Here is a 26,664-nt window from a genome sequence, read left to right on the forward strand (position 1 = left end):
CAAAAGGTATCTAATCTCGCGTGAGCATCTATTTCTAATTAAACTACAGACTTATATTCGTAAGAATCAATCTGAAGCTACGTTTTTTAAAGATTAGCCTCTAAACAGAGACAATGATTCATCTTTTTCCAGCGATTATCCTAACGCGATCAAGATTAGATTAGTATATGTACTAAAACCTCGGAAAACGTCTTTTGCGTTCACTCTAATATAACACTCATTAATATAATCCCTTGTAACTCTTAGCGTTTCAAAATATTACCAGCTTAAATAGTCATCAACATGCTATTAAACTGTAGCCAATACGCGGCTATTCAAAGTTGCTGGTAATTTATTACAGGTACCAATAGCAAAGAGAGAGGATTAAGATTTGATAACGCGAGAGGAGCTGTAGACGCAGATAAAAGATAATCTCATATTTAATCGTAAAAAATCGTTCAGTGATATAAAAGATGGTATCGCATCAAGTTTTAAATATCGTATCGACAAGTAACGCGCCCACACAATAGTGTCAAAAAGTTGGCCGCAAGCACAACGACCATGTAATCGCTACTTCTATTTCTCAGATGATCGAATCAGAGGTTGGCCAATTCGTCAGTTTCAATCGGTTCGAATAAAATTAATGTAACGCGTTATTTCTTTAATTACAAGAAAGAAATAATAGAGATTAGATTGTCTATCAAATTAGGTCTAATAAATGACTCGGATAAATTTCAGTCGCATTGACCAAACTCCAACTCGAGTGCCTTTAATTACTTCTAGACTCTTCAAGTTTTCTAAATGCCAAGCCGCTGCCGCAGTGTTCTTCAAGCTGCCTATTTATTAAAATACACTGGAGAAAGTTGTAAAGTGACACATAATCATCGTCCCGTTTCATTGATATTCTTTAGTTTATTATTATACGTGATATATATATATCAAGAAACGAAAGTAAAAATGGCTTAAGCAAGTATATTTATAGTTCTAACTTGTGTAGCTCGTTGTATTGTTACATAATTTATTATATAAAATAATAATTTATTAAAGTAGAAAACAGTTTATATATAAAGATATTTTAATATTAACGCAAGTAAGGGATCTAAATATAAATACTGTACTTGACTTATGCCATTTTTGCTTTAAATTTCTTAATATGTATAAAGTTTTCTACGGAGCACAAAGGCTCTGAATTAATGATAAAATGACGATGGACGTTTGATCTAATGTTTATGCTCTATTTTACGCGCAAAAAAGTTGTCATTTTTCTAAATTATTGTCAGAAAGTTGATTTCATCGATATTATCGAACATCGTGAAACGGGTCGTATATATAACAGAAATAAGTTGTTTTGCGCGTGATACGAATTAAGTATTAAAATGAACTCTATTTTCATTATAATCGTAATGGATTAAACACTGAGAAAATATTATTCTCGTAGAGATAGATCTATTAAGGAATAATGAGAAATTGATATCGAAAAATGATTTTTTTTTTTGTTCTAATCTTGTTAAACTGATTCAACGGAATTTTAAAGCGTTTTTTATGATCACGTTTTTTGCATGGTTTTTATTGAAATACGCGCACAATAACAAGAATGCATTTGCTAGCTTAAAAAACATTGTATTTCCCCAGCGGCGAGGCGAGACTAGATGAAATGTTATACTACGCGTATCGGAAAACTATATCGTTTTTCAAAGTAAGATATAAATTTACAATTTACAACAGTGATATAAGAGTATCTCAATAACATTATTATAGATCAAATCACATGTATTTAACAATAAAGCCATATTTCACTTTCAAGTGGAATAAACTCTGTTTCTTTAAATAATACATTAATTAATTCAACAATATATAATATAATATATATTTATATATATTATTGTATATATCAAACATCAAATTTTTTGTTTGATATGAGAGAAAGATAATTTCGCATCGCGAAAATACTATTTCCACATAGATCGTTATTACTAATATTTCATGCTTCAAATAAAAATTTAGAAATTCGATATGTTTTGTATTAATAAGTAGATATGCTCGTATACGAAAGGAAGAGACATAGCTTTCCGACACACCTGCCGAATATTCGGACATTACTTCTCATGAGAATTGATATGTTTCGCGAGACAGACGACGCTCGTTATAAGCAATAATCGAAAATAGTTGCGCACGAAGAAGCCGCGTCTATGAGTTTACAAAATTTCTGCAAAGACAATAAAACCGCTGCCCCCGTGTGTATTTCGATATATCGAAGGAAGACATTGTGATTGTTCGATCTTATGTTCATCGCCTTAATATCCTTACGATTAAGTATGTTACAGCCAAATTATCCTAGAGCAATTGACTTTTATTAAGGAATAAACTTGTGCATCGCACTTAGTATGCACAATATTGTAGATAGCGTTAGTTCTCGTATGAGAATCGCCGCGGAAGACGTCACATCCGGCGCTGGTATAATTTGCACTGAAAACAAGTTCCACGTACAAAAAAAAATTTATCGTATCGTTAATAAATTACAGGAAATAATATAAAATAGTTTTGAGGCTTACATGCCTAATTATGAGCTAAGCGCAGAGATACAAAATTTCAGAAAATAGTTTCATAACTGAAATGCATGTCAATCTTTATTTAAGATAACGTCGCTTTTTTATTAAAGTAATTTTAGACCTATCTCTATATATGATCGTTCTTATATTATAAAAAATTGGACATATATTATATTTGGATAAAAATTTGTTACTATGTCATATGCACCAAAAGTTTATAGACGCTGATATTTTTTTGATATATTTTTTCGTTATAAAACTTACCCGACACCGCCTTTTTCCTAATATCGGCAAATCGCTCATGTTGCATGGGAAAAGCGGGTATCGTTGCCCGACAGCTGATCTCCAAAAGTCCATTTTCCCCGGCATGCAATGCGGAAACTTCCACCTTCAATCTGGCGGTAGCGGACATGAGATAGTTCTTATGATGCGTATGCGGATAGTGATTCACTAAAGTAATATCCACCTGGCAAAATCAGTAATCGGAAAATTACACTTTTGTGAAAGATCTTTCTAAAAATTTTTGACAATTTAAGTGTAATAGTTATCATTCAATTCACACAATCAAAAGTTCTCTTTTTCAAAAATTTATTAAGAAGTAAAAAATGGTGTTCATTTATAATTAAAAAAATTATCAAATTACAATTACAAGTACTATTTATATTAATATCGGATTTTGAATATAATATCTATAGTATAAATTTTTATATTTTAACTTCTATTATCCTTTACCTCTTTGCCATTTATAAACCATGTTATATAAGGAACTGGGTGTGCGGCCGAAGAGGTACAATTTGCCTCCAGGCTTTCGCCAACCACGTACATGCTCTTTTGAAATGTAATCTTAGGATTCGCATTCTGTGGATCTAGAAGAAATTATAAAAAATATATTAAAAAGACTCGATGCAATTTTATATCTAATAATATTATTAACACTTACAGTTATATTTTAATATTCAGATTTATTTTAATTCGCGCACACATACACACACAAGTTCTATCAGATGTGAAATAATTTCCATCTTAAAAATTTATTAATTTCAATATCAATATCAAGCTTAAATCAATATCAATATCATATCTAGCTAAGTTATTTATTAAAAATAACATAATTCCAAGATTATAATGATTAATATCATTCGCAATGAGATACATAATTTTATAATTTTATTTTTGCGTAGAATCAATATTTTTACTCACATATCACTTTCATCTCTACGGGATCAGCACCCGCGGTATAAATGGGCGTTGTCATAGTGACCTCGCAGGTATAAGAACCGGAAGCTTCGAAACGTACATTGTGCAGTTTGATTGTCGTGCCATTTTTCGAATACTATCAAAGAATAACGATATTGTAGCAGTTTAATCGAGATAGACAACTTTTAGATTCAAAAGTATACAAGTGACAAATTCTGCAACTTAAATACGTAAATTATATATTCAAATTAATTACGAGACGCGTGGTTTTTCAAATTTGCAGTTTCTTTCTTCCTTTAAATTTAATAATCAAACAAAGAAAAGTTGTTATTTGCACAAAAGAAAATGAAACAGATTTATATCGGTTTTTTTGCTATATACATATGTGCCACCCTTTTGCTTTCAAGAAAAACTTTTATAATAAGTAAGTCAAATTTGATAATTTAATAAAGTATATATTATACAAGGGCAATTTGAAAATTTCGCGGTTTGATAATAAAGAAGACCGGTTTCTTTTTTTCAAAAATATTTTTATATCTCAATAATCTCCCTGAACTTCAATGTACTTTATTCAGCAATACTCCAGTGCGTTTATTTCATCCCAGAAGTCCGATTCTTCAAGATCCTCAAAATATCTTTCAGTTTATTATTTGTGAACAATTGCCATAAAGAAATTTTTTCACCTTTGAAAAAATACACTGAAATAATATTTAGACAGCTGTTTACAAAAAACTGAGAGATCATCTTAAAACTTTAAAGTTGTTTATAAGACAAATGTGACTTTATCACCAAAATTTTAAATGCAGCATTAATCTCTATTAGCCAGGCCACGAATTTTTCAAATTGCCCTCGTATAATTGAAATTGGAATAAAGGCAGCAAGTATCTTTTTACGAACTTGTTTTGTTAGGATTTGTCACTTGTATTCCTTTCATCTAGCCGTTTCAATTACATCGAGTGGATGCATGAATGACAAGAAACGCTTTGAAATGCTAGAGATTCAAACAGAGCACTTTGTATAATTTAATCCTTGCTCTGACACTTTGTTGATCTTGTTATATATAAATCATCTCTATCGAAACTGTGTACGCTTTTTACATAATTAATCGCTGCTTTGGAGTGTCAAAAAGATGAATATTTATATTATAGAAAGAAAATTTTTTTAAATTACAAAATTAAGATTTAAAAAGAGAATTCAAATAGATCATTTATATCAATCTTGATATTATTATCACTTATTCAATGGTAGTAATATTATTGAGATGACATTAGAAGTTTCTGTTACATTAACACTTAATTTCGTTATTAGCTTATTGTTAGATCTAATCATTCCTATCATTTCCAGACCTAATCATTTCTATTTGTCACGTGTTTATCTAGATTTTTCATAACATATAATTATCTTATAAGATAGCTCAAAATAAACTTTGTGGGAAAGTCGCAACTCTTTGTTGTCAGTATCGGATATTGACAGATTTGAAGAGTTCCGATAGTTTATACATGAAACATGTTATCGGTTACATCAATTCTTGAAAGTTTTCACGGAAATTGAGATAGAAAATTAGAAAATAAAACACAGAAGAAAAAGAAGAAAAAGTGAAACTGTCTCCAGAGATACAAATATTTATAGAAAAGAGAATAGCATGTAACTTGTCAATTGATCTGTATTTTCGGCGAAGAGAACAAAAATAGAGAAAGAAATAGATAAAAAGACCAAGTTTCTTGCAAAAAAAAAAGCGTGAAACACATTTTTGACACTTACACTCGTCCGTCAGAAGTCTGAAAAACTCGTAAAATGAATGTTCTATTTTTGTTACGAATAGCCTCATTATTTATGTATATGTCAGCTCTATAGCCCTAACAAGCATTCGTCTTCGTGACATTATGTTTCACACATATGGGCTAGCGCAAGTATTGATTTTCTTCTTTACTTTATCTTCTCTCTCTATCTTTCTCTCTCTCTCTCTCTCTCTCTCTCTCTCTCTCTCTCTCTCTTTTTTTTTAATAGATCACCTATCTGCACTACGTTTCCATCGCTTGGGGATCAAAAAAAATTTACGAAGGAAATTGCGCTTTCACGCGTTGCGTCTCGATGTTGTTGGGGGAGGTATTTTATGTGACATAAAGTGCACACGTACATAAATAGCTTTGCTTTGTGTCGACACATAAAAGCTACGCCTTGGGTAAATGCGTTTACCTTGCTCGTTTAATCATTAATCATAGTGAAAGATAGGGGAGGACTCTGGATATCCAGCGTAAGTCTTATCGAGGGCGTTCTAGTTATTTTTGGACTTTTGTTTACAACGGAGAGTTTTTCTTATAGATCGTACCGACGCGATGGATATGTAAATTATATGTATTTACACCTGTGTGTCCCCATCACATAATGTCAGACGATAGGTTAAAAAAGGACATCGTTTTATTACATAAACAAGAATATGATATAACAAAAAATAAAATATATACATGCACATACAAAATATATTTAATACTTAATAAATTGAGAGGAAGTAGGATTTATTATTAATTTAATAAATCTATTAAACTTTTGAAATAAAATATTACTGCATTATGTAATTATGAAATTTAAAATCTTAATAAAACAAAAATGAGATACGACAGGATGTCTATTTTTTTTAAGTGGATAATGAGCCATAAAAATTAAAATAAGTTCAAAATCAAGTAATACCTTTTATGGAGAGATCTAAGGAAAAGAATTTAAAATATATTTGGGAAAACTTGTTTTCACTTTGTTTAGAACGATAACTTAAAAATCATTTATATTAAAATCGTATTGCGAAAAAAAATTGAATCATCAGAATATGCGATTGTTTAAGTTGTTGGAATCCTATTAAGACAAATTCGACTTCCGTTACAAAGATAGGAACTTTTCAAATATTCATGTTTTAAACGATAATATAGACGTGGATATATTTAACTACGGATGAATTGAGATGCAAAGGTCGATGCACATCAGTTTCGGTCGTGCAAATTTGGCGTAAACTTTATGCAAAAGTGTTATTAAACCTACATGCCTATTATGATGCGAGATATGCCTTTGAGATAATTATGGACTTAGTCTATAATTATTAATAAATATACCGAGTATAACAATATCCAAGATATTTATGAGTAATAAAGAATCAGATAAACTAGGCATAAAGTTAACTTATGTTGATGAAATCAACCATTAGACTTTTTGCTAATGCACTGTAAAATTTATTCAAACATTATACAATTTCTCTTATCGCGTGGAAATAAAAGTTACATTGTTATTTATCTTTCTTTTATTAATTCTGTCATTAGTTTGATAATTCACGCGCCTGTTGAAAAAATAATGGCAAATATAATATTTAAAAAAATATATAAAAAATAGAATAAAAAGAAGTTTTCACGAGTTTGTGCATTAACAAAATATGTGTCTTAAAAATCGTAATCCTTCGTGTATTATTTTTCGCTTACCTCTAGCTTGGCGCCTTCTAAATGTGCTGGCGTTTCGATATACGGCGGATTTCTTTCCTTTATATACTGAAATATTCTCTTCTCACCCTTCATAAATTCTATTTTGTGCAGCAAGTCGTCCGAGACAGTATGGTTGCAGAACAAGGTAGCTGTACCGTCAAGCGTTATGTACTGCGGCGCAATCAACTGGACCTTCATGTGCTCTGCCAACGTCGTGTCTGGAAATCGTGGAACATATCACGTTAGTATATACTATCGTGTAATTCTGACAATTGACGTGAGTAAACGTTGAGCTAAATATTATTACGAGATTGCACTGACAAGGATTGTGGAAACGTGACGAGATTTTATGTTTAATTCATGTTTTTATATTGATGACAATGCGAATATCTATCAAAAGATCAAAAGTTTAAATATATTTCTATATTGTTGTACATACTTAATTAAATTTTACGATAGAGATTTAGTTATTTGCATATTTTTATTTTATATTATCATTTATCATTTGTCTTGACTGTATACTTTATGGATTAAAGAATATTGGAATCTTACAAATATATATATTAAGATACGCGTTGAAAAATTATCGTATATATAATAACAAGATTTTTATAAAATCATAAAATCGTTATTGGATATATTCTACGTATTCTATGAATTATGCGACAGTTCGAGTACGTATTGAGCTAACTTTGAAGAATATCGTAACCCACAAACCTATATTAAATAACATATGAGATGTCTTTAATGCGTGTAACTAAATCTCAAGTAAACTTTATATCAAAAATTCAATAAAACATTTCAAGATATACATACAAAATTTCCGTCACATTTTTGCATCCATAAAGTTTAATTTATAAAGATTCTTAGATCTAAATCGTTTATAGCTATAGAATTATTAACACTTCAACATTTCTATAAGAAAAGGATGAGTTTTAAATTGATCAGAAATTTATGAATAAAATAAAATGCGAAGAATTAAGAATTTCTGTGATATTTTATTAAAAAAGTTATATTTTATTTCAAGTTATCATATTATTTTCGCAAAACTGCATATATGTGTATATGAAATAAAATATAACAATAAAATATCAAATTGCGCTATCTGGCATGTGTCGATTAAACGTTGCTGAGATCGACGTTGCGTTCGATTTTCATTCGATCAAATGGCATTGATGCGACAACGAGCTGACAGAGAACGGATTAATTTAGCGAGGCGGGAAGAATGGAGGGCCTTCGGCCTACCGTAACTACTTGTGGCGGTCTGCCCTGTTGCTGGGAGGTGTTACTGTATCGATCAGAATGAAAGCGCCGCGTTACTGCCGCACGCATCGTACATTATTTCGAGACGTTTCGAGATGAGAAACGTATTTTCAAGGATTATCGAGGTCGATCGTGTCGCCAGATAATGCTAATGGCATGCAATTTTCTGCGCGTGTGTCCAGTAATATTTCAACGAACGCTTAAAGCTGAACGACTAACATTATGTCATTACGAATTCTTCGCAATTAGAATTGATCGGCCTTCTATACGTGATGTTACGTTGCGCGAAATAGTAATATAAATCAATAATAGATTATAAAGAGAGAAAATAAATCGATAATAAATTTAAGAGATTATATATATATATATATATTTTTTTTTAAAAGATATATATATAATGATAATTTTACTTTGGTATATTAAGAACGTAAAATAATACCTTTTTTATGTTTAAAGTTTAAAGTAACTAAATTTTACACTAAAAATTTTTATATAAGCGCTATTGTTTTTCACTACATATTTTATAAAAAGAATATGGCTTATATTATTCTCTCGCTTCTGATTTTCGTGTAAAAGCAATTGAGAGCGCATTATGTCAAGACTGAAAGTAAAGCTTTCTACTAAAGCTTTCATTCTGGAAGAAAGAATATCATGATAGTTTAGCAAGAATATAATGCACAACATAGTAGGACAGTAACATATTTCAATTCTTTTCTAAATGTCATGAGAAAATCTTAAGAATATTCAATTTATTATAGTTAAAGCTGACATTTCTCTTATGTAAATATCGCGATATTAAGGTAAACCTTTATATAAATATAATTGGATCGATAAATAGTCGGATAATTGGTTTCTGACACAATTGCTCTTAAAGTTGCGCTATTTGAATGACCGAAAAAGCGACCGCATTTTCAGCTGTTCCAATTAAACCGATTTATTGGCCTTTTTGATTCAATTAAATTCTCGATGAATTTAATGTATTGTATTTCTGATGGCTAATTAATTTAAACCAGAAATATCTATATATCTCTTAGCATATATTTTTTTGTTTCATACACATTACATTTATCAGATTGTAAAATTGCCTTAAATTTTAAACTTTTCAGTTGTCAGCTTTTTCATGAACATAAGTATTTTAATCTTAAATATGATTTTTTGTGTTTTTTTTTATACATATCATCCATTATCTGTACTATTGCATAATTTTACTTATTATGTACTCCAAAATTAAAAAAAAATAATAATATTTAAATATTTAAATGTATATAACATATATATATTTTTTCTTTACAATTTTTTTATTTTCTCTGTCTCTCTCTTTCTCTCTAAATAATTTTAATTCTATAAAAGAAAAAAAATTGACAACTTTTGAAGTTAAATGAATAAAAGATTTACCAAGTTTCTTAATCGTTAATAATTCTAACAATAAGAGTTTACGCGATTAGCAAGACATTGCGAAACTATTTCCGACTTATTATATAAAATCCGGATAATAATCAGCGATTATATCGAGAATCGTGATCAAATCATTGCAAAGAATTAGCGAATTGTAGAATTTCGCAGAGTTGAATTTTCGTGATTAACGATTAAGATAACGCTAAATCAGTGTCAAGAGCTTTTGTTCGTTGGAATTTCGGGAAGCAGCATTTCCTATAACATTACCGTCCATATCGGGCAAATGTAGTTCTAGTTTCGCGGTAACTGACTTGTTACAAAGTTTCTACCATGACCAAAACGTTTGACAAAACGTTATTTCGTAATGTATTATCGATTTATTTAATTTATATTTAGAATCGTTTATTTGACTAATGAAACACGTTTATCGGTTTCGGTTTTAATAGAGAAAAATTTCCCTCCCAAAAGAAAAAAAGAGAAAATTATTGCATTAATCGATTTCCATTCTACGTTCTTATTCAGTCTACTTATAATGAATTCATTTATATTTACTATGCACATTGCTTCAGTCTGTATAAACTAGGTCGGATTGAGTTACGTCAATCTATCATGAGAATTGTCTTGATTTTATCGCATTTCGTGACAAAAACATTTACGATCAAAGCAATTGCCATGAAACACGTGATAATAAGTCACGAATATAGCTTATGTATTCAGAAATAGTTTGGTGAAATTACGTTGAAGTGACTGAATGTGTGTTCGAGTTTCGTTCATATATCGTATTGACGTATATGTGTGTGTGGAGGCCATTGAGGATTTGTATCGAATGTAGTACATTGTAGTAATTCTACGTGGGTGGTATGAATAATAGAAACGTTTATGTTCCTGAAATAAAGAAGTTTATATTATGTTTTATTCAATGTTACATTAAAAAAGCGCGCAAGTATGCCATTTTTCTGATATTAAATGTCTGTGAGACAAAAAAATAACATTTTAAGTCATGACATACTAAATTTTTTAAATGTATAGTAAACAAAATTTATTGCAACTTATCACTTCTTTTCTCAAGTGTTTTCTTTTTGTAATTGTTATTTATTGTAGAAAGAGATTAGGCACTTTGAAAACAACATAAGTCAGCGTAACGCTATTCTCTCGCCTTTAATATTATTACCTACATTTAATCCCAAATTTTGAAAGCAATATGTTATATTTATATTTAAGAGAAATGATGCAAACTTATCTGAACAAATACATTGTTTAGATTCATGTTGTTCTCACGATGACTAATCGAAATGTATATAATATCAAACAAACGATGAATTATTTATGTGTGCGGTGTTGCTTCATATACACTCCGGAAAATGTCCCATGAAACATGGCGTAGAATTATTCTTCATTATGGAAACACGTTGGGATACATTGAACAATTAAGCTGAGACATGTATAACATATTACAAAGTGCAAAATGTATAATATTGTCATAGAGTGTTGAAATGTAAAAGGAATAAGTTGCAGCATCCAATGGTCGTCACTGAAACAATGCAACAACTAGCGAAACATAGTGTCCATTTTTTTAGAGTGAATGTAGTGTTATAAGTTATGCAAAATAATTATATGTATAGATCGACTTCTTACGATAAAACATCATGATTCTAAAAATTCGAAAGTAGAGTTCCGTCGAGCATAACTCTTTCTTGTTTTAAAATAAAGATATAATTATTTTTACACACAATTAAGACCCATCCTCCAAAATGGTTTTAAACTTCGCCGGAAGAAATTTTTATATACGCGGACGTGTTGATCGATTCGCTGTCGATTCTTTTTCAAAAATATCGACACATATCAATAACAGAAGGATAAAAATAAAAATACGCAATAATTCTCGCAATATAAATATACAAATCATTTTTGTTACAGAACCTTAATTCTTCTTCATTTAATATTAAGCAGATATCAAGCGTTCAATCAAAAATAACTTTGACGTTCAAGACATTTAATGTTAAATGGTCAAAAGGATGCCGAAAATAAGAAAGGGCGAAGAAAGATGGCGTCCAATAAAATTTTTATCCAGAAAAAATGAAATCAATGGGCAAATCAACAGACGATACGTGATCTCAAACGAAAGGGTTGCTCTTGAACGCGGCCCGGGTCGAACGACGAGTTCACGCCCGACGATGAGCGGCATCCGCCGACGAATTTCACCCGGTTGCAGTGGGATCATCCCTTGTAACAACGAGTCCTCGACACAAAGACACAAAGGACGAAGAAAGAGGGTATACATACACACACAGGGAAGGCGGGATACGCGTGTAAAAGGGAGGTGTCATGTCGATGTGGTGTTATTCGGAGGGATGAAAGGAGCGCGAGAGGGAGAGCACGCGAGCGCGTGGAAACGTCACTTACATGGAAATAATTGCAAAATATACACAAGGAGGATTTTTCTCCAGTAATCGGCGGCCGGACGTTGCATTTTCGCTTTCTACAGGTCGGGTTTTCGCTTCTACAACGTGCACGTTAATATCTGTTGCTCACTACGTAGCGAGGCGAGGCGAGGCGGAGGTACGGAAGAAAGAGGCGTGCGTGTCTACGTTTGTACAGAGTGTGCCTTTAAAACTACGACGCGACTTCGTGTATGCCGGGTGTCGGCGCTACAACTGAGCCGTGGAGCGGGGTCTTTCGATCGTTCGACCGACCCGCTCCCGTTCGACCGACCTGACCTCCTCCCTCTTCCCCGACGACCACAGGGAGCGACGCGAGACGATGACGCGTGACGTCGCGGCGCCCGCACGAGACGGCCTTTCGCATTATTAAAGAATGCCGTGCCTTATTAAGGATTTTGCGTGCAATCGCCCCCAACGAAAATACATCGATTTCATTTAAATAAAGAATATCGTTGACCATTGCGTAAAAAATGAGCGAGACATTATTCATGAGCGGTCCGTAAATCTTCAATGTCCGAAAATGGAAATTAACTTCGATAAATTTCTCGAACTCTTTCTCTTTCTATATCTATTCATTTTAATTATTTTTGTGATGAATAATATAATCGGGAAAATTAGGGAAATTCTTACAAATTCTTATATTCACATCTTTTCCTGAAAAAATGAAATGTATAGAAAAACAATTATCTCATTTGTATGTGTATATATATATGTATCAAATTCTCGGATAAGAATAGAAATGTACAGAATGTCCCACGTAAAGTGTTGCAAACTGTTTTCTCCACCATTGCTAGATATATAAACTTGAATTTTTTTATTTAAATAGGACAAAGCGCTTGAGATGAAAAAAAATCTTGAGGATAAAACGAGGAACTCCCTTATTTTTTTAAATAGAACGGAGTATAAATCTTTAAATATATTCGAATAGCTCTTATTATTAAACTTGATCATATTTATCAGGTTTGATATATAATAAGAGCTATTCGAATATTTAAAGATTTATACTGCTCTATCCTATTTAAAAAATTAGGGAATCTCCCCGTTTTACCTTTCAAGGATTCCTAACATTTTTTTTCATCAAATTTTCAGGTGCCTTGTCCTATTTAATGGAAAAAATTCAAGTTTATATTTTTAGCAATAGCGAAGAAAACAGCTTGTAACACTTATTTAGGTGATATATTCTGTATATATAGAAATAAAAGAAATGTAAGATTAATAAAAGAATATATGCAAGAAGAATATATAATAGAAGAATATATATATAAGAATATATATAAAAGAATATAGATATACATATATAGCATACATATTAGTATATAAAAAGAATTTTTTTATTAATCTTACATTTTTTTTATTTCTCTATATATATATATTTCTCTATTCTTATCCCTAACAGAATACATGTTCAAAAGATGTCCATAAGACATCTAAAGGATGTAATTAAATCCTGTGTTTTGTTAGGGATCAGAAAATAGGAAAGTATGAGAAAAGTATTGGATGTATTGTGCCGAATCTCTGACTTTGAAGAATAAAAATAATGTATTGAGTTCTTATTTCTCGCGATCTTGTAATGAAATGTTAAATCTATTTAAAATATTTAATATATTAATATATAATTATATTCATAAGAGCGACTTTTTTCAGAATTATTTACACGAAGTTCACAAATAAATGATAAGAGATAAGAATTTTTATCATCGTTAGATATAATTTTCTATGAAATATGAATGTACATATGAGAGTCTTCTAATAGAAACCAAAATCGATCAATATCATTTTTTGGTCCATTTCTTAATCTTTTAGGATTAGAACACATTAGATATATACTCTAGTATTAAAATTAAGAAATTTACAAAAAATAGAATTGCTAAGGGCCGGTTTCACCATCTCCGATTAACTCAATCGACCGATTAAACTATATCTTTGTCTCTTTTCAGCTACGTTCTTAAAAAGAGACAAAGATATAGTTTAATCGGCCGATTGAGTTAATCAGAGATGGTGAAACCGGCCCTAAGCTTGTTGCTTTTAAAAAACTCGTATCGCACAGCGTAATCGATCGATTTATCGTGACGTAACGATTACTCGTGTCTCATTCATAAACGTCATTAAATGTCTCGTTCGTAAACATATATATACAATAGCCTCATCTGCCACATTTACCTTACCTTGTCACAATCGCATACACGAATCAAGTGTAACGAAATGCTTGCGTGAAGTATAATCGTATCCGTTCGCAGCACCATGGAAAATCACGAGGAAGATGATTTAGAGGAATTGCGCTCTACAATCTATACATTCCCACCAAACGTGCAGAATGTGATCGAACAGGTTAGGGCCGTTGTGAATTAGCTGTCAAAATTGTCTTTGCTGCCGTTCGATGACAGCTTTCCTGCAAAATTTACTCATTATTATTATATATTAATCTCTTTTGTATGTGCAATGTAATAATTCTTATATTGAATAAAAAATTTTCATTTTATTATATCTATCTTCTTTTTTCTTTTTTTGGACACTGGTTACTTTAGCATTTATTATAAATAGTTATATGTATATAATAATCTATAAAATGCAGTTTTACAACAATTCTATAATACTATTTTTCTTATTATTAGGTCTTGCCTAGCACCGATCCATTAGATCAATCCAATTTTAATGTGGTGGATTATATAAATTCTTTATTCCCTACGGAACAATCTTTGTCAAACATTGATGATGTAGTGAATGATATGCAACTTAAAATACATAATATTGATAAGGATATACGATCAGTCGTACGTGGTCAGACAAATGTAGGGCAAGATGGTAGAGCGGCGTTAGAAGATGCACAAAAAGTGATAAGACAATTATTTATTCATATAAAAGATATAAAAGATAAAGCAGAACAATCGGAAGAAGTGGTCAAAGAAATTACAAGGGATATTAAGCAATTGGATTTTGCTAAAAGAAATCTTACTGCCTCAATAACAGCGCTGAATCATTTGCACATGCTTGTAGAAGGAGTAGATACCTTAAAGTATATATTGCATGATATTAAAAATATTATTTACATATTATTGTGTGAATTATAAATCTACTGTGCATTTCTTTGATCAATCTAGAGTATTAACGCAAAAGAAACAATATGGAGAAATTATCTTACCATTGCAAGCAGTGATGGAAGTGATGCAACATTTTAACAGCTATATGGACATACCACAAGTGAAGCAATTATCTGATCAAGTAAGAGTACAAGTTATGTTCTTTTGATAATGAATAGAATTATTCTTTTCAACATGTTTTTGTTTGTCTAAAAACAGGTACATCAAATTCATGTTGAGTTGGCTCAGCAGATTACAGCAGATTTCAAACAAGCTTTTTCAGGCCAGAATCCAAAGCATTTCAATCAGTTAACAGAAGGATGTTTAGTATTATCAGTATTAGATCCTAAAGTGAAGTATGTATATTAAATAATTATGATATTTATATAATATTATTATTATTAGTAAAAATCTCAAGATTTGTAATAACAATATCTAGTATTTTATGTACTTTTTTCTGAAAGGAAAGATCTGCTCATCTGGTTTGTAAATATCCAATTGCAAGAGTACGCACATTTATTTGATGAAAATCAGGATTTTGCTTGGTTGGATAAAATAGATCGAAGATACGCATGGATCAAGAAACATCTACTCGATTTTGAATCTAAATTTGGTACAATCTTTCCTCAAGATTGGGAGATTTCCGAGCGAATAGCCGTACAATTCTGCCATGTTACGCGTGAAGATCTCACCAAATTGATGAACAAGAGACGTAGTGAAATAGATGTTAAATTATTGCTTTACGCAATTCAGAGAACTAGTAACTTTGAGTCACTGCTGGCAAAACGTTTTATCGGAAGTACTTTGGAGACTACTGATGCTAAAAGTGTAATAGTCAATAATGAGGTGACTGAACAAGTCCCAGGAAATCCATTTGAAGAAGAAAATGAGAAGGTATTAAAATTGCATGTACATTATTTATATATATATATATATATATATATATATATATGTGCAACCATATGTATATATTATTAAAAATGTATATAATGTTTTGTTAATTTAGATTGAAGCTGAAAAATCGAAACCTTCTCCATTCGCAAATCTTATAGGAAGATGTTTCGAGTCATACCTGAATATCTATATAGAAAGTTTAGATCGCAATTTAGCAGATCTAATGGATAAGTTCGTGTCCGATTCTAAAACGCAGCCACCAGGTGCCAAAGAATTCGATGGCATTGAAGGTCCAAGCAGTGTTTTGAGCTCGTGTGCCGATCTGTTTGTGTTTTATAAGAAATGTATGTTGCAGTGTACGCAACTTAGCACTGGCTTAATTATGCTTAGCCTTACCGAAACCTTCCAAAAATACCTACGGGAATATGCAATCAAGATCTTACAGAATAATTTGCCAAAGTAGGTCCAAACAAATGTACAAATGAATATAATACTTACAAAATTTGTGTTTACTTGTATATGTAATCATATATTATTATATAGAATCGGAGGTAATGCAGGTATCGGCACTAGCATGAGCAATATCACACGTGACTTCCGAGATCTATCAACGTCAGGCTTTATACAAAATTTCCAGAGTTTTTTGAAAGAAGGAGAAATTGCCAGATTTAACAAAGAGGAACAATCTCGTATATGCTGGTAAATATATAAGTATATCTGTTATTAATTCTTTATTTCTGTTCTGGAAAAGTGAAAAATTATGAAAATATACTTTTCAGTATCTTAACAACTGCGGAGTATTGTTTAGAAACGACTCAACAATTGGAGGGGAAGCTTCGTGAGAAGACAGATAAATGCTATTCCGACAAAATTGTTTTATCTCAAGAACAAGATAATTTCCACAAGTATATATTTTTTTCTCTTCTAATTTATTATTTATAATTTTTAATGTATCTAAAAAGAATATCATCAAAGAGTGTATGTGGGTGTATATGTATATCATTGAGTTATTAATTTAAATCAATTGTTTTTAGGGTAATTTCTCACTGCATCCAATTGCTAGTTCAAGATTTAGAAACAGCTTGTGAATCTGCGTTGACTGCTATGACTAAGGTAGATAAAGTGTAATTTTTTATTAGTGACACAAATATAGTTGCACTGTAAAATAATTCAAATATGATATATTTTACAAGTACTAAAATTAATAATATTTCATTTCATAATCTATTAACAAAATATTAATACTTAAAAATATAATTTTTTTGTAGGTACAGTGGAGTTCTGTGGAAGTAGTAGGTGATCAAAGTAATTATGTTAATACCATAATAGCGCATCTTCGACAAACAATACCCACCATCCGAGATAGACTATCTTCTTGTCGAAAATATTTCACACAGTTTTGTCTCAAATTTGCCAGGTAAAATATTTGTTATAGCGACATGAATTTAAGTCATTCTTTTTGAGATTTCATTATGTACTATTTTTCAGCTCTTTTATAGCAAAATTAGTACAACAATTATTTAAATGTAAGCCATTAAACGCCGTCGGCGCTGAACAATTGTTACTAGATGTCCATATGTTAAAAACAGCTTTGTTGGATCTTCCATCGACAGGTTATCAAGTACAAAGAAAAGCTCCAATAACATATACTAAGGTAATTATAATTTATAAGATATAAATATGTGTATATAATATATACTTGATGTATATTATCTATTAATTTTGATATATATTATTACTTATCGTCATCTAGGTTGTGGTTAAAGGAATGGCAAATGCTGAAATGATATTAAAGATTGTAATGTCCTCAATTGAATCTCCCACGGACTTTGTCAAACAGTGTAGAATGCATTTACCTGATTTGCAATCTTTAGAATTCCAAAAAATTTTAGATATGAAGGTAATTTTTGCACATAAAAGTTACAGTTTATCATATTCTTATTCAGATAAATATTTAATTAAATTTATATATATTCTAGGGATTGAAAAAGACTGAACAAATTCAATTTGTTGAGCAATTTAAACAACTCGAAAGCGCGAATACTGCAAACGCTACAAAGAGTCACGTAGTGCACGATAGTCCAGAACATGAAGCTGGAAGAATTAAAAGACTGGAAAAGCTTGTCAAGAAAAGAATTTAAAAATATTAAATATCTTAATATTTTTTCATTGTAATTGTACGTATTTAACATATACGAATTTTTATTTTAAGTTAGGATAATAAAGAAAACCCCCTTTATACAAAATGGAAAAATATGTGAATGTGTGGGAATACTTTATCAAATAAATATAGATATAGATGTATTTTTTCCTTTATTTTTTAATATAAGCTGTAAATGTCGCCCAAAATTTTAACCTTGCTTTTGAGCAAGTTCCTTTGCTTTAGCTTTTTCCAATTTTGCTATTCTCGCAGCAGATTTACTTCCTAACAAACCACCACCCCAATGACGTCTAATTTCGTCATATCGATCATTGAAGTTTGTCTTAATAGCTTCAACAATCTTAGCGAAATTGGCTCTATCGCCAGAATCCACCTAAAATAATATATAGCAGTGTAATATATTTTATAATCGAAATAAAAGTGCAAATATCCGATTTTTGTAAACCTATATCAGAAAATAATTTAAATAATCACAATTTATCATTGGATTGGCTCTATTGTATTCATCATAAGATCAATTGATCAGACTAAATTACAATAATTCAAATACAAAAAAGTAAATATAGCTTACGTACCTGTGTCAGAGCAACTGTTGTGCAGGTCTTACGCCTGACCAGACGTCCCAAGCGCGCCTTTCCCTTGATGATACAGTATGGAACACCCATTTTACGACACAAAGCAGGAAGGAATAACACAATCTGTATCAATAAAAAATGGATTATGTTAGCATTATAATTAGGTATTATTTTTCATGTAAGTGCCAATAAAAAATATAGCTCAGATGTCATTTTTCATCCAATGAAAAAAAGTTATACTTTTGCTCCTCAGGTGAAGAAATTTTTCATCATAGTTTAGGTTAAGCAGATGGAATGGTTAAACAGAACTTTCGCACAAAATGTAATATTATAAATAAATTCGAACCTCCAAAGGATCAACATCATGCGCAATAACAACCAGCTGGGCCTTCTTTTGTTCCACTAATGTGGTCACTGTGTTGGTCCCATAGCGGATGACATTTGGTCGTTTTGTCGGCGCATCTTCCTTTTTCGCAATTTTTTGTTCAGCTCTTGCCTTCAACCTTGCCTTTTTCATGGCTGCTGATTCAGGTCGATACTTTTCCAATACCTTGAACAACTGTGTAGCTACAACATATAAAAATATTTTGTTTCATATATATATATACACACAAATCTTTATAAAAATATTACATAAAACATATATTTATAAAAGTTACCTGTTTGCTTGTCTAATGTTTGCGTAAATTGATTGATCGTTGGTGGTACTTTCAATCTCTTTTGCAACACAGCCCTTTGGCGCTGGATACGAATATATTTGGGCCATCTTACAAAGCGGCTCAGATCACGTGCCGGCTGAATGTCCTGCCCTGAAATTTAATGAAATTTTATGTCACTTCAGATTATTATCAAGCTATTAAGTACAAACTAATCAAATTATTTTGACTTACCAATGCCAAAGTTACGTGTTCGTTTTTCAAAAAGTGGGTTGGTCACCTTTTTTGGCTCAACCTTCTTTACTGCCAATGGAGCGGCAGCTACCTTTTTTCCTACCTTCTTCTTTGGCTGTATTTGAATGAAATTAAGATATCAAGATATAATTAATAAAATTTTCGCGATAAAATCATAAGCATATAATTTTAATAAAATATATAACTAGATATGCTATGTATATGTTATTGTCATTTTTACAAAAAAATATATTTTTTTTTAATTCAACAACTTAATTATCTTTTTTATTTGATAGAAAATTTAATGTAATGACAAGAACTACGTTTATTCTGAATGAATGCCATTCACTTCTCGTCATGGCGTTAAAATCTGATTATTTTTCTCACATTATAAAATTAGGTTATAAATTATTAAAGTTAATGAACCGATTATTCGATATTTATTACATATTGAGAAGCATTGAAGTTTACGATAATTAAACTGTAAATAGTAATAAAAACAGATCAGTGTGCAACAAAAACATATTTTTATGTTATAGACTAAAGGGTCAACATGCAGATATTTTGAACGTCGATATTATTTATTCACAATGCTATTTGGTGAAAATATTACTTGTGCGCGAGGGTGCAGCGGTTTTACCTTCTTCTGAACCATCTTTCTGGCTAAAAATCCGTAGGATTTCGTTAAATCCCGCTGGATGTAAAATGTGGCACCACGCTAAACACAACGCGAATTATGCCGACGAGGTAAAAGAAATTTCGCGGACAGTGGCGCCACCAAAAGCGCCATTTTGACATTTATGTTTGTCATCGATCACGAAAATTACAAGAGAGTCAAATCCACGGGACGGGAGACGGGAGAGAGAGCGCGTGTCGATGTGCGCGGCGCGTTCGACGTTCGACCTTCAACCTTGCGTCGCGCTAGGACTGGGGCCTGGGGCGGGGTGGGGGGATGCGCGCGCATTCCCTCACCCCGCCTCAGCTGCCTAACTCCCCACCCCCCTGCCAGTCAAATCGATAATACGAGAATATAAAAATATGAAATATCAAATAAAAAAACAAAAAATTAAATAAATATATAATAAAATTAAATTTAAAATATAATAATATATATAAGATCCGCTAAACTGTGGTTCGAAAAATATTCCTTTCTTAGGTTCTTAACCTTAAACCTAACCTAACCTAACCTTAATTCGATCGAATCATAATTATAAATCTTCTGTTGTTAATTAATAGATATCGGTAGAATTTCAATAGTTTAATCCCGATAAGAGAGATATGAAATAAATTCGAAAATTATCTAAGTGTTCTCGCGGAAACAAACAAAAAATTAAGTGGAGAAAAGTGTATTCTAAAAGGAAGACAGATAAAAGAAAATAAGAACCTTTAGCATTTGTACATCTCTGCAAAAATGGCATCGAAAATTCTGTTTCGTGGAACAAATCGGACATTACGCAATTGCCTGATACATGACAAGTTAAACTTGTCAAATCCCAGATGTAACAATGCGGCGTCAATGTCCTCGTTGCCGTCCGACAGTCCGATGAACGTGTTCGACAGGAGGACGAAGCTGCTGCAGCGCGAACGCGCTGCAAGGAACGCCGATGTTCATCTGTACGACTACCTCAAGGACGAGGTGGGTGACAGGCTGTCTGACCGGATATTCGACATCAAACGGAAGTTCGGCAGGGTTCTCGATCTGGGATGCGGTCGAGGTCACGTATCCAGGCGAATCCTCGACGAGTCCGTGGAGGAATTGGTGTTGGCCGAGATGAGTCCAAGTTTCTTGCAGCAAATTGACACCACAAAGGGAGTGAGAGTCAAGAAGGAGGTCATCGATGAGGAGAATCTCTCCTTCGAACCTGACAGCTTCGACATGGTGATCAGTTCTCTGAGCCTTCACTGGATCAATGATCTTCCCGGATGTTTCCGACGTATCAATAGTTGTCTAAAAAATGACGGAGTCTTTCTGGCGGCTGTATTTGGCGGTGATACTCTTTACGAGTTGAGGTAAAGGTAAAATTTCCAGGATTATATTGAGGATTTTAGGATACCTTGCATTTACCTGCATTTATTATTTTTTGTCATTAATTCTGATAATATAGAAGTTCCTTGCAATTAGCTGAACTCGAGAGAAACGGTGGGATTTCGCCGCATATTTCACCTTTTGTAGAAATTAAAGACATTGGATCTCTATTAACGAGAGCGAATTTCACTATGTTGACTATCGACACTGACGAAATAGTCATTGGTTATCCAAGTATGTTTGAACTTATGTGGGACTTGAAAGGTGAATTATTATACTATAAAAAAGCTTTTAATTAGATAAGAATTATTTAATAGGCATATAAGATTTTATATTCTATATGAGAAATTTTTACTTGTTTAGGAATGGCCGAAAATAATGCAGCTAGGAATCGTAACTTACACTTACCAAGAGATACATTGATTGCAGCAGCATCCATATATAAAGAATTGTATGGAAAAATTAGAGAAGATAACACCGTGTCTGTTCCTGCCACGTTTCAAATAATATATATGTTGGGATGGAAACCAGATACATCTCAACCAAAGCCTCTCGAGAGGGGGACAGGAGAAGTGTCACTCAAGGACTTGTATAGGCTTGACGAAGTCATTAAAAGCAGCAAGAAAATAAAATTAGACGATGAAAAATAGCATATTAAATAGTATTTATTAATTAATTAATAATAAAGACTTTAATGTGTAAAATCTCAATATATATATTATAAATTCTCTTTCAAATAATAGGCGTAAAAAAATAATTTATTATTTACCAATAATTGCATTTATTCACTGTTTATGTATAATATTCACGATTTCTTTTCACTTTCCTTGTGAACTACAACACCTCTTTCTATAAGTTCTGGAATCTCGACTGCCAACCATGGTCCTAACTGAAAAATAACTTGCTTAAAATCTTTACATCTTATAAGGCTATTTCAATGTAAAAATTTTTATATCCTTTATAAAATTATAAAATTTTATACATTTAATGCTTTTGTTTTAGATCTTTAATTACATTAGATATATATAATTAAACTTACACCAAGAGCCATTGCATGAGCAATGCCAAATTTGGGTACATTGCGAGCCCACAATGGCTTGAAATGTTCAGTGAGGCAAATCTTACCTCCTCTATACATTTTTGCTGTTTTGCCATCTAATTCTGGTAAAGCAATTTCAGGCGCTGTTGTGGGATACGTAACAGGAATCTAAGAAAGAAAAATACATTACTGAGTAAGTTTACAGTCTATTGAAATATTTTAATAACTTATTAATAATTTTGGTAATTTTATAAGTGTGAATATAAAATGTTATTTATAAATAGAACTTTATTTAGATAATTTTTATTTAAATAGAATAAATCAAAATAACTGTACATATAAAAAGTTACTTACATCAAATTCTATATCAAATTCATACTTCAGGAAATTCTGAATATACCAGCATTTGCCAAACCACTTGGTACCCTCCTTGTTCGATTCCAGTCGAAACCAATCATTGTCTGCTTCTTTATTATTTCTGACATACTATAACCAGATTACACAGTTAAATCTAAATGTCAATAATAATATTCATGTAATTTAATTTATTACATAAAATATTTCCATGATAAAAATATTCTGTTTTTTAACAATTTAGCTAATGATAAATTAATTTTTTATACATGTTTTTAATATCTATTTACAGAAACAGAGCTGACCATATGGAAATGACATTTACACAATCTTGAAAGGAAAGATAATCGTATGAAACTCTTTACCTTAATTAGAGCTTGATACTCTTCCTTCAATCTTTGTACCCATAAATCTTTATCTCTGGGACTGGCTTTTGTTTGCAATAATGGAATGTTACTTAAAGTTTTCCTCGTTGATTCATCCACCATCTCGACAAATTAATTTACATTCAGTAAAGTTGATGTTACATGTATATATGATACATATCACTTTTATCTTTTATCGTGTATCAGTACAGCCAACTGCGCTTCACTAAACTTGAGCATAAAAATAACAATCAGCAATCAAATAATTATAAAATTAACATATAATTCGTAACATTTAATTTATATTTCGAAACTTTATTCTTATATTTCTTTTTTTTCGTCCAAATTCTTTGAAAATTTATGGGATAAAATAGCATTTAATTGACCAATAAGAAAGAAAAGGAGCAAAGATTTCTTTATCCTGATTGGTCAATTGAACTTTAGTCCACGAATCAGATTTTCGAACGCACCTCTAATTCTAATGCGCACTTACTTGACATTTCGATCAATCGATTGTCCGGCTTGCATTTGATTGGTTGGATTTCAGAGTCGGAACTGCCAATGTGGTTCTATCTATATAGATTTATATGTGTGAGAAATTATCGTTGTAGAGAGAGAATGGTAATGTGAAATGTTATATCAAGCATCAATAACAGTTGTAAATTGAGATAAATTTGACAAATACGCTATGGCTGACTCGTCCTACGAAAAAGGATTGACTGAACTGTCAAAAATGAAGGTAAATATCGTAAATCGACTTGTATATGCAGTGATATTCGTAAGTTTGATGATACCCTAACCATTAATTTTCCTGCAACTTGGAAAATCACACCGACAACTTAGCGTCCTTTGATTCGAAAAATTACTTCATCTTTATCTATCTATTTCCGCTATCAATTGTAAACTTCCATCTCATCAATCAATTGATACATACAGCAATTTTCAATATTTCTTCTTATATTTGCAAATTACATCTTTCTACAAGCTCTAGAATATTAAAACTATAGTCTCAACTGAAAAGTAACTTACTTAGAAAATTCTTTATAGTAATTAAATTCTACTTAATATGTCATTAATTTTTTGAACAGCAATAGTCATCGAAAATATATTGCCGAAGATTACAATTTTTTTATTCTCAGAATAAAGCATATTTTATCAGTAGAACAGGCTCTGTAAATATGACAATATTTAACATTTAATTATAAGCACAACATAAATGTTTATTTATTTTATATAAACAATTTTTTTTTGTATCTTTATTAGGTGGCTGATCTGAGGGTAGAATTAAAGCAAAGAGGACTTTCTACTGTGGGCAATAAAAACGAATTGGTAGAAAGGCTTCAATTGGCAATCCAGGGAGGTCTGTTTTCATTTTTGTTTCTTTCTTTGTTTTGATTGATAATTTTGGAGTATATCTTTTTATAAAAGAATTTTGTTTATATTTTATAGATTCTGCGCTATCCTTGGATGAAACTACAGAAGAAATTTTAGATGAAGATGAAGTACTTGGGGTAAGTCCTGTTGTATATTTATATAATATGATATTGATAATAATATATTTAGCTATATAACTGATAGAGTTAAATATTAAATATATCTCAAAAATTGTTTACTATATATATATGTATGGAAGAGTGTATATGTGTGCGTGCGATAAGTTTGAATTACTTACAGGATGAAGAAATAGAAGAATTATCCAGTAAGCCAGATTCACAGGTACTACCTGAGAAACGAAAATTGTCTGAGAGCAATAATACCAATGCGAAAAAAATAGTGCTAAACCGCAAACCTGTACTCGAAGAAATTAAAAACGATCAAGTGGAAAAAAATGAAAATAAAACTGTAGAACTTGATGCTGCACCATCAGAGAAAAAGATTATTAAACTATCAGAGCTTAGCACAAAAGAGGTAATTAAAAAATATATCATTTTTATCTGTTAAAACATATATCAAAAGCCTGAACAATGTAATAAAATTTGTTTTTTCTACTACATTGTTTATGATAATATATAATTATAATTCTTTAACAGAGATTAGAGATGAGAGCTAAAAAATTTGGAATGCCATTATCTGAGACTGCAAAAAAGGAAGCTAGGTTAGCTCGATTTAACGTCAATAATCAAAATAATAAATCGGCCGCATCCATAAAAACACCTGTGGTAAGAAATTAACAGTTTTTATAATTTATGTTATCAGAACAAATTGTTAATTTGTATATAGAATTATTTTATATTAATTTTTAATTCTTAATATAGAATACTACTTTCGAAACACTGAAGAAACGTGGCGAAAGATTTGGAACTTCTGTATCTAGTGTGATGGAAAAAGTAAGCAAATAATCTTTGTAAATATATGCATGCTTTCATTTTGAAGGCTTACATATATTTACTTCATCACTATTTTATTATTGTATGATTTTTTTTAGGCTGAATTGGCTGAACGATTGGAGAAAAGAAAAGCTAGATTCGGTGAAGTACAGCCCAACGAGAGTAAAGTATCTCACAATAAAGTTAAGATTGTTAAATGATACTCGGTATTATATATTAAAACGAAGATCTAAATTATAAATCTTAAATTAAGTTTTTCTTATTTTCAATATAAAGCTATTATATATATATATATTATATATATAAAACAATGAAGATTATTTAAAAATAACTGCTCATGCTACCATTATCATTTCAGTATTGAATTGTTAATTTTTATTTTTGGTTGCTTTATATGACTTTTTATATCATATTTAAATTTCTTATAACTAAAGGATGGCCCTTAGAAATGTAAATGGACGTATTATACTAATAAAATACTTGCATGTGCAACATGTCATTTAATAATGATTTAGTATATACATAGTTATTTTGATATTAATATGAAAAATATTTCAAAATTTTAGTATAAGTACAAAGAAAATACAAAATATAACAAAAAATTAATAAAATTATATATTACTGTGAAAGAAAAAAAAATTATTTTCTTTGATCACGGAATAAATAAATCT

General features: G+C 31.0%; 6 protein-coding genes across 7 annotated transcripts; 3 read left to right on the plus strand and 3 right to left on the minus strand.

The window, feature by feature from the left end:
- Window positions 1-1,935: 1,935 nt before the first annotated feature.
- On the minus strand, window positions 1,936-12,558 carry LOC145935576 (cell adhesion molecule 1). Its single transcript, XM_083037064.1, has 6 exons — window positions 12,248-12,558; window positions 7,187-7,404; window positions 3,729-3,861; window positions 3,261-3,394; window positions 2,793-2,994; window positions 1,936-2,445 (listed from the first exon to the last, which is right to left on the minus strand). Exons 1-6 carry the CDS (start codon window positions 12,312-12,314, stop codon window positions 2,333-2,335), a joined length of 867 nt encoding a protein of 288 aa, XP_082893190.1. The 5' UTR covers window positions 12,315-12,558; the 3' UTR covers window positions 1,936-2,332.
- A 1,667-nt stretch (window positions 12,559-14,225) lies between these two features.
- Window positions 14,226-18,545, plus strand: Vps53 (vacuolar protein sorting 53). Its single transcript, XM_083037061.1, has 13 exons — window positions 14,226-14,613; window positions 14,898-15,298; window positions 15,384-15,504; window positions 15,582-15,718; window positions 15,827-16,256; window positions 16,369-16,715; window positions 16,800-16,955; window positions 17,036-17,161; window positions 17,291-17,369; window positions 17,525-17,673; window positions 17,745-17,910; window positions 18,010-18,156; window positions 18,236-18,545. The coding sequence occupies exons 1-13, from the start codon at window positions 14,527-14,529 to the stop codon at window positions 18,395-18,397; spliced, it is 2,508 nt and encodes an 835-aa protein (XP_082893187.1). The 5' UTR covers window positions 14,226-14,526; the 3' UTR covers window positions 18,398-18,545.
- A 7-nt stretch (window positions 18,546-18,552) lies between these two features.
- Rpl7a (ribosomal protein L7A) lies at window positions 18,553-20,681 on the minus strand. 2 transcript variants are annotated; one of them, XM_083037066.1, is made up of 6 exons: window positions 20,523-20,681; window positions 19,883-19,997; window positions 19,652-19,801; window positions 19,339-19,559; window positions 18,993-19,115; window positions 18,553-18,790 (listed from the first exon to the last, which is right to left on the minus strand). In XM_083037066.1, exons 1-6 carry the CDS (start codon window positions 20,535-20,537, stop codon window positions 18,608-18,610), a joined length of 807 nt encoding a protein of 268 aa, XP_082893192.1. In that variant the 5' UTR covers window positions 20,538-20,681; the 3' UTR covers window positions 18,553-18,607. The 2 variants fall into 2 exon arrangements, with proteins under 2 accessions (XP_082893192.1, XP_082893191.1); XM_083037065.1 differs by having other exon boundaries at window positions 20,496-20,652.
- A 153-nt stretch (window positions 20,682-20,834) lies between these two features.
- Window positions 20,835-22,560, plus strand: LOC145935575 (arginine-hydroxylase NDUFAF5, mitochondrial). Its single transcript, XM_083037063.1, has 3 exons — window positions 20,835-21,892; window positions 21,988-22,172; window positions 22,272-22,560. The coding sequence occupies exons 1-3, from the start codon at window positions 21,294-21,296 to the stop codon at window positions 22,556-22,558; spliced, it is 1,071 nt and encodes a 356-aa protein (XP_082893189.1). The 5' UTR covers window positions 20,835-21,293; the 3' UTR covers window positions 22,559-22,560.
- A 48-nt stretch (window positions 22,561-22,608) lies between these two features.
- Window positions 22,609-23,797, minus strand: Ufc1 (Ubiquitin-fold modifier conjugating enzyme 1). Its single transcript, XM_083037067.1, has 4 exons — window positions 23,667-23,797; window positions 23,302-23,433; window positions 22,948-23,115; window positions 22,609-22,797 (listed from the first exon to the last, which is right to left on the minus strand). Exons 1-4 carry the CDS (start codon window positions 23,787-23,789, stop codon window positions 22,714-22,716), a joined length of 507 nt encoding a protein of 168 aa, XP_082893193.1. The 5' UTR covers window positions 23,790-23,797; the 3' UTR covers window positions 22,609-22,713.
- A 466-nt stretch (window positions 23,798-24,263) lies between these two features.
- On the plus strand, window positions 24,264-26,458 carry LOC145934851 (SAP domain-containing ribonucleoprotein). Its single transcript, XM_083035654.1, has 7 exons — window positions 24,264-24,405; window positions 24,930-25,026; window positions 25,116-25,177; window positions 25,341-25,574; window positions 25,697-25,825; window positions 25,922-25,993; window positions 26,092-26,458. Exons 1-7 carry the CDS (start codon window positions 24,355-24,357, stop codon window positions 26,191-26,193), a joined length of 747 nt encoding a protein of 248 aa, XP_082891780.1. The 5' UTR covers window positions 24,264-24,354; the 3' UTR covers window positions 26,194-26,458.
- Window positions 26,459-26,664: the final 206 nt, after the last annotated feature.

Source organism: Prenolepis imparis, unplaced genomic scaffold (assembly GCF_030444845.1).
Source record: "Prenolepis imparis isolate NDT839.2.m4 unplaced genomic scaffold, iyPreImpa1.0 SCAF_4, whole genome shotgun sequence".
Lineage (NCBI taxonomy): Eukaryota > Metazoa > Arthropoda > Insecta > Hymenoptera > Formicidae > Prenolepis > Prenolepis imparis.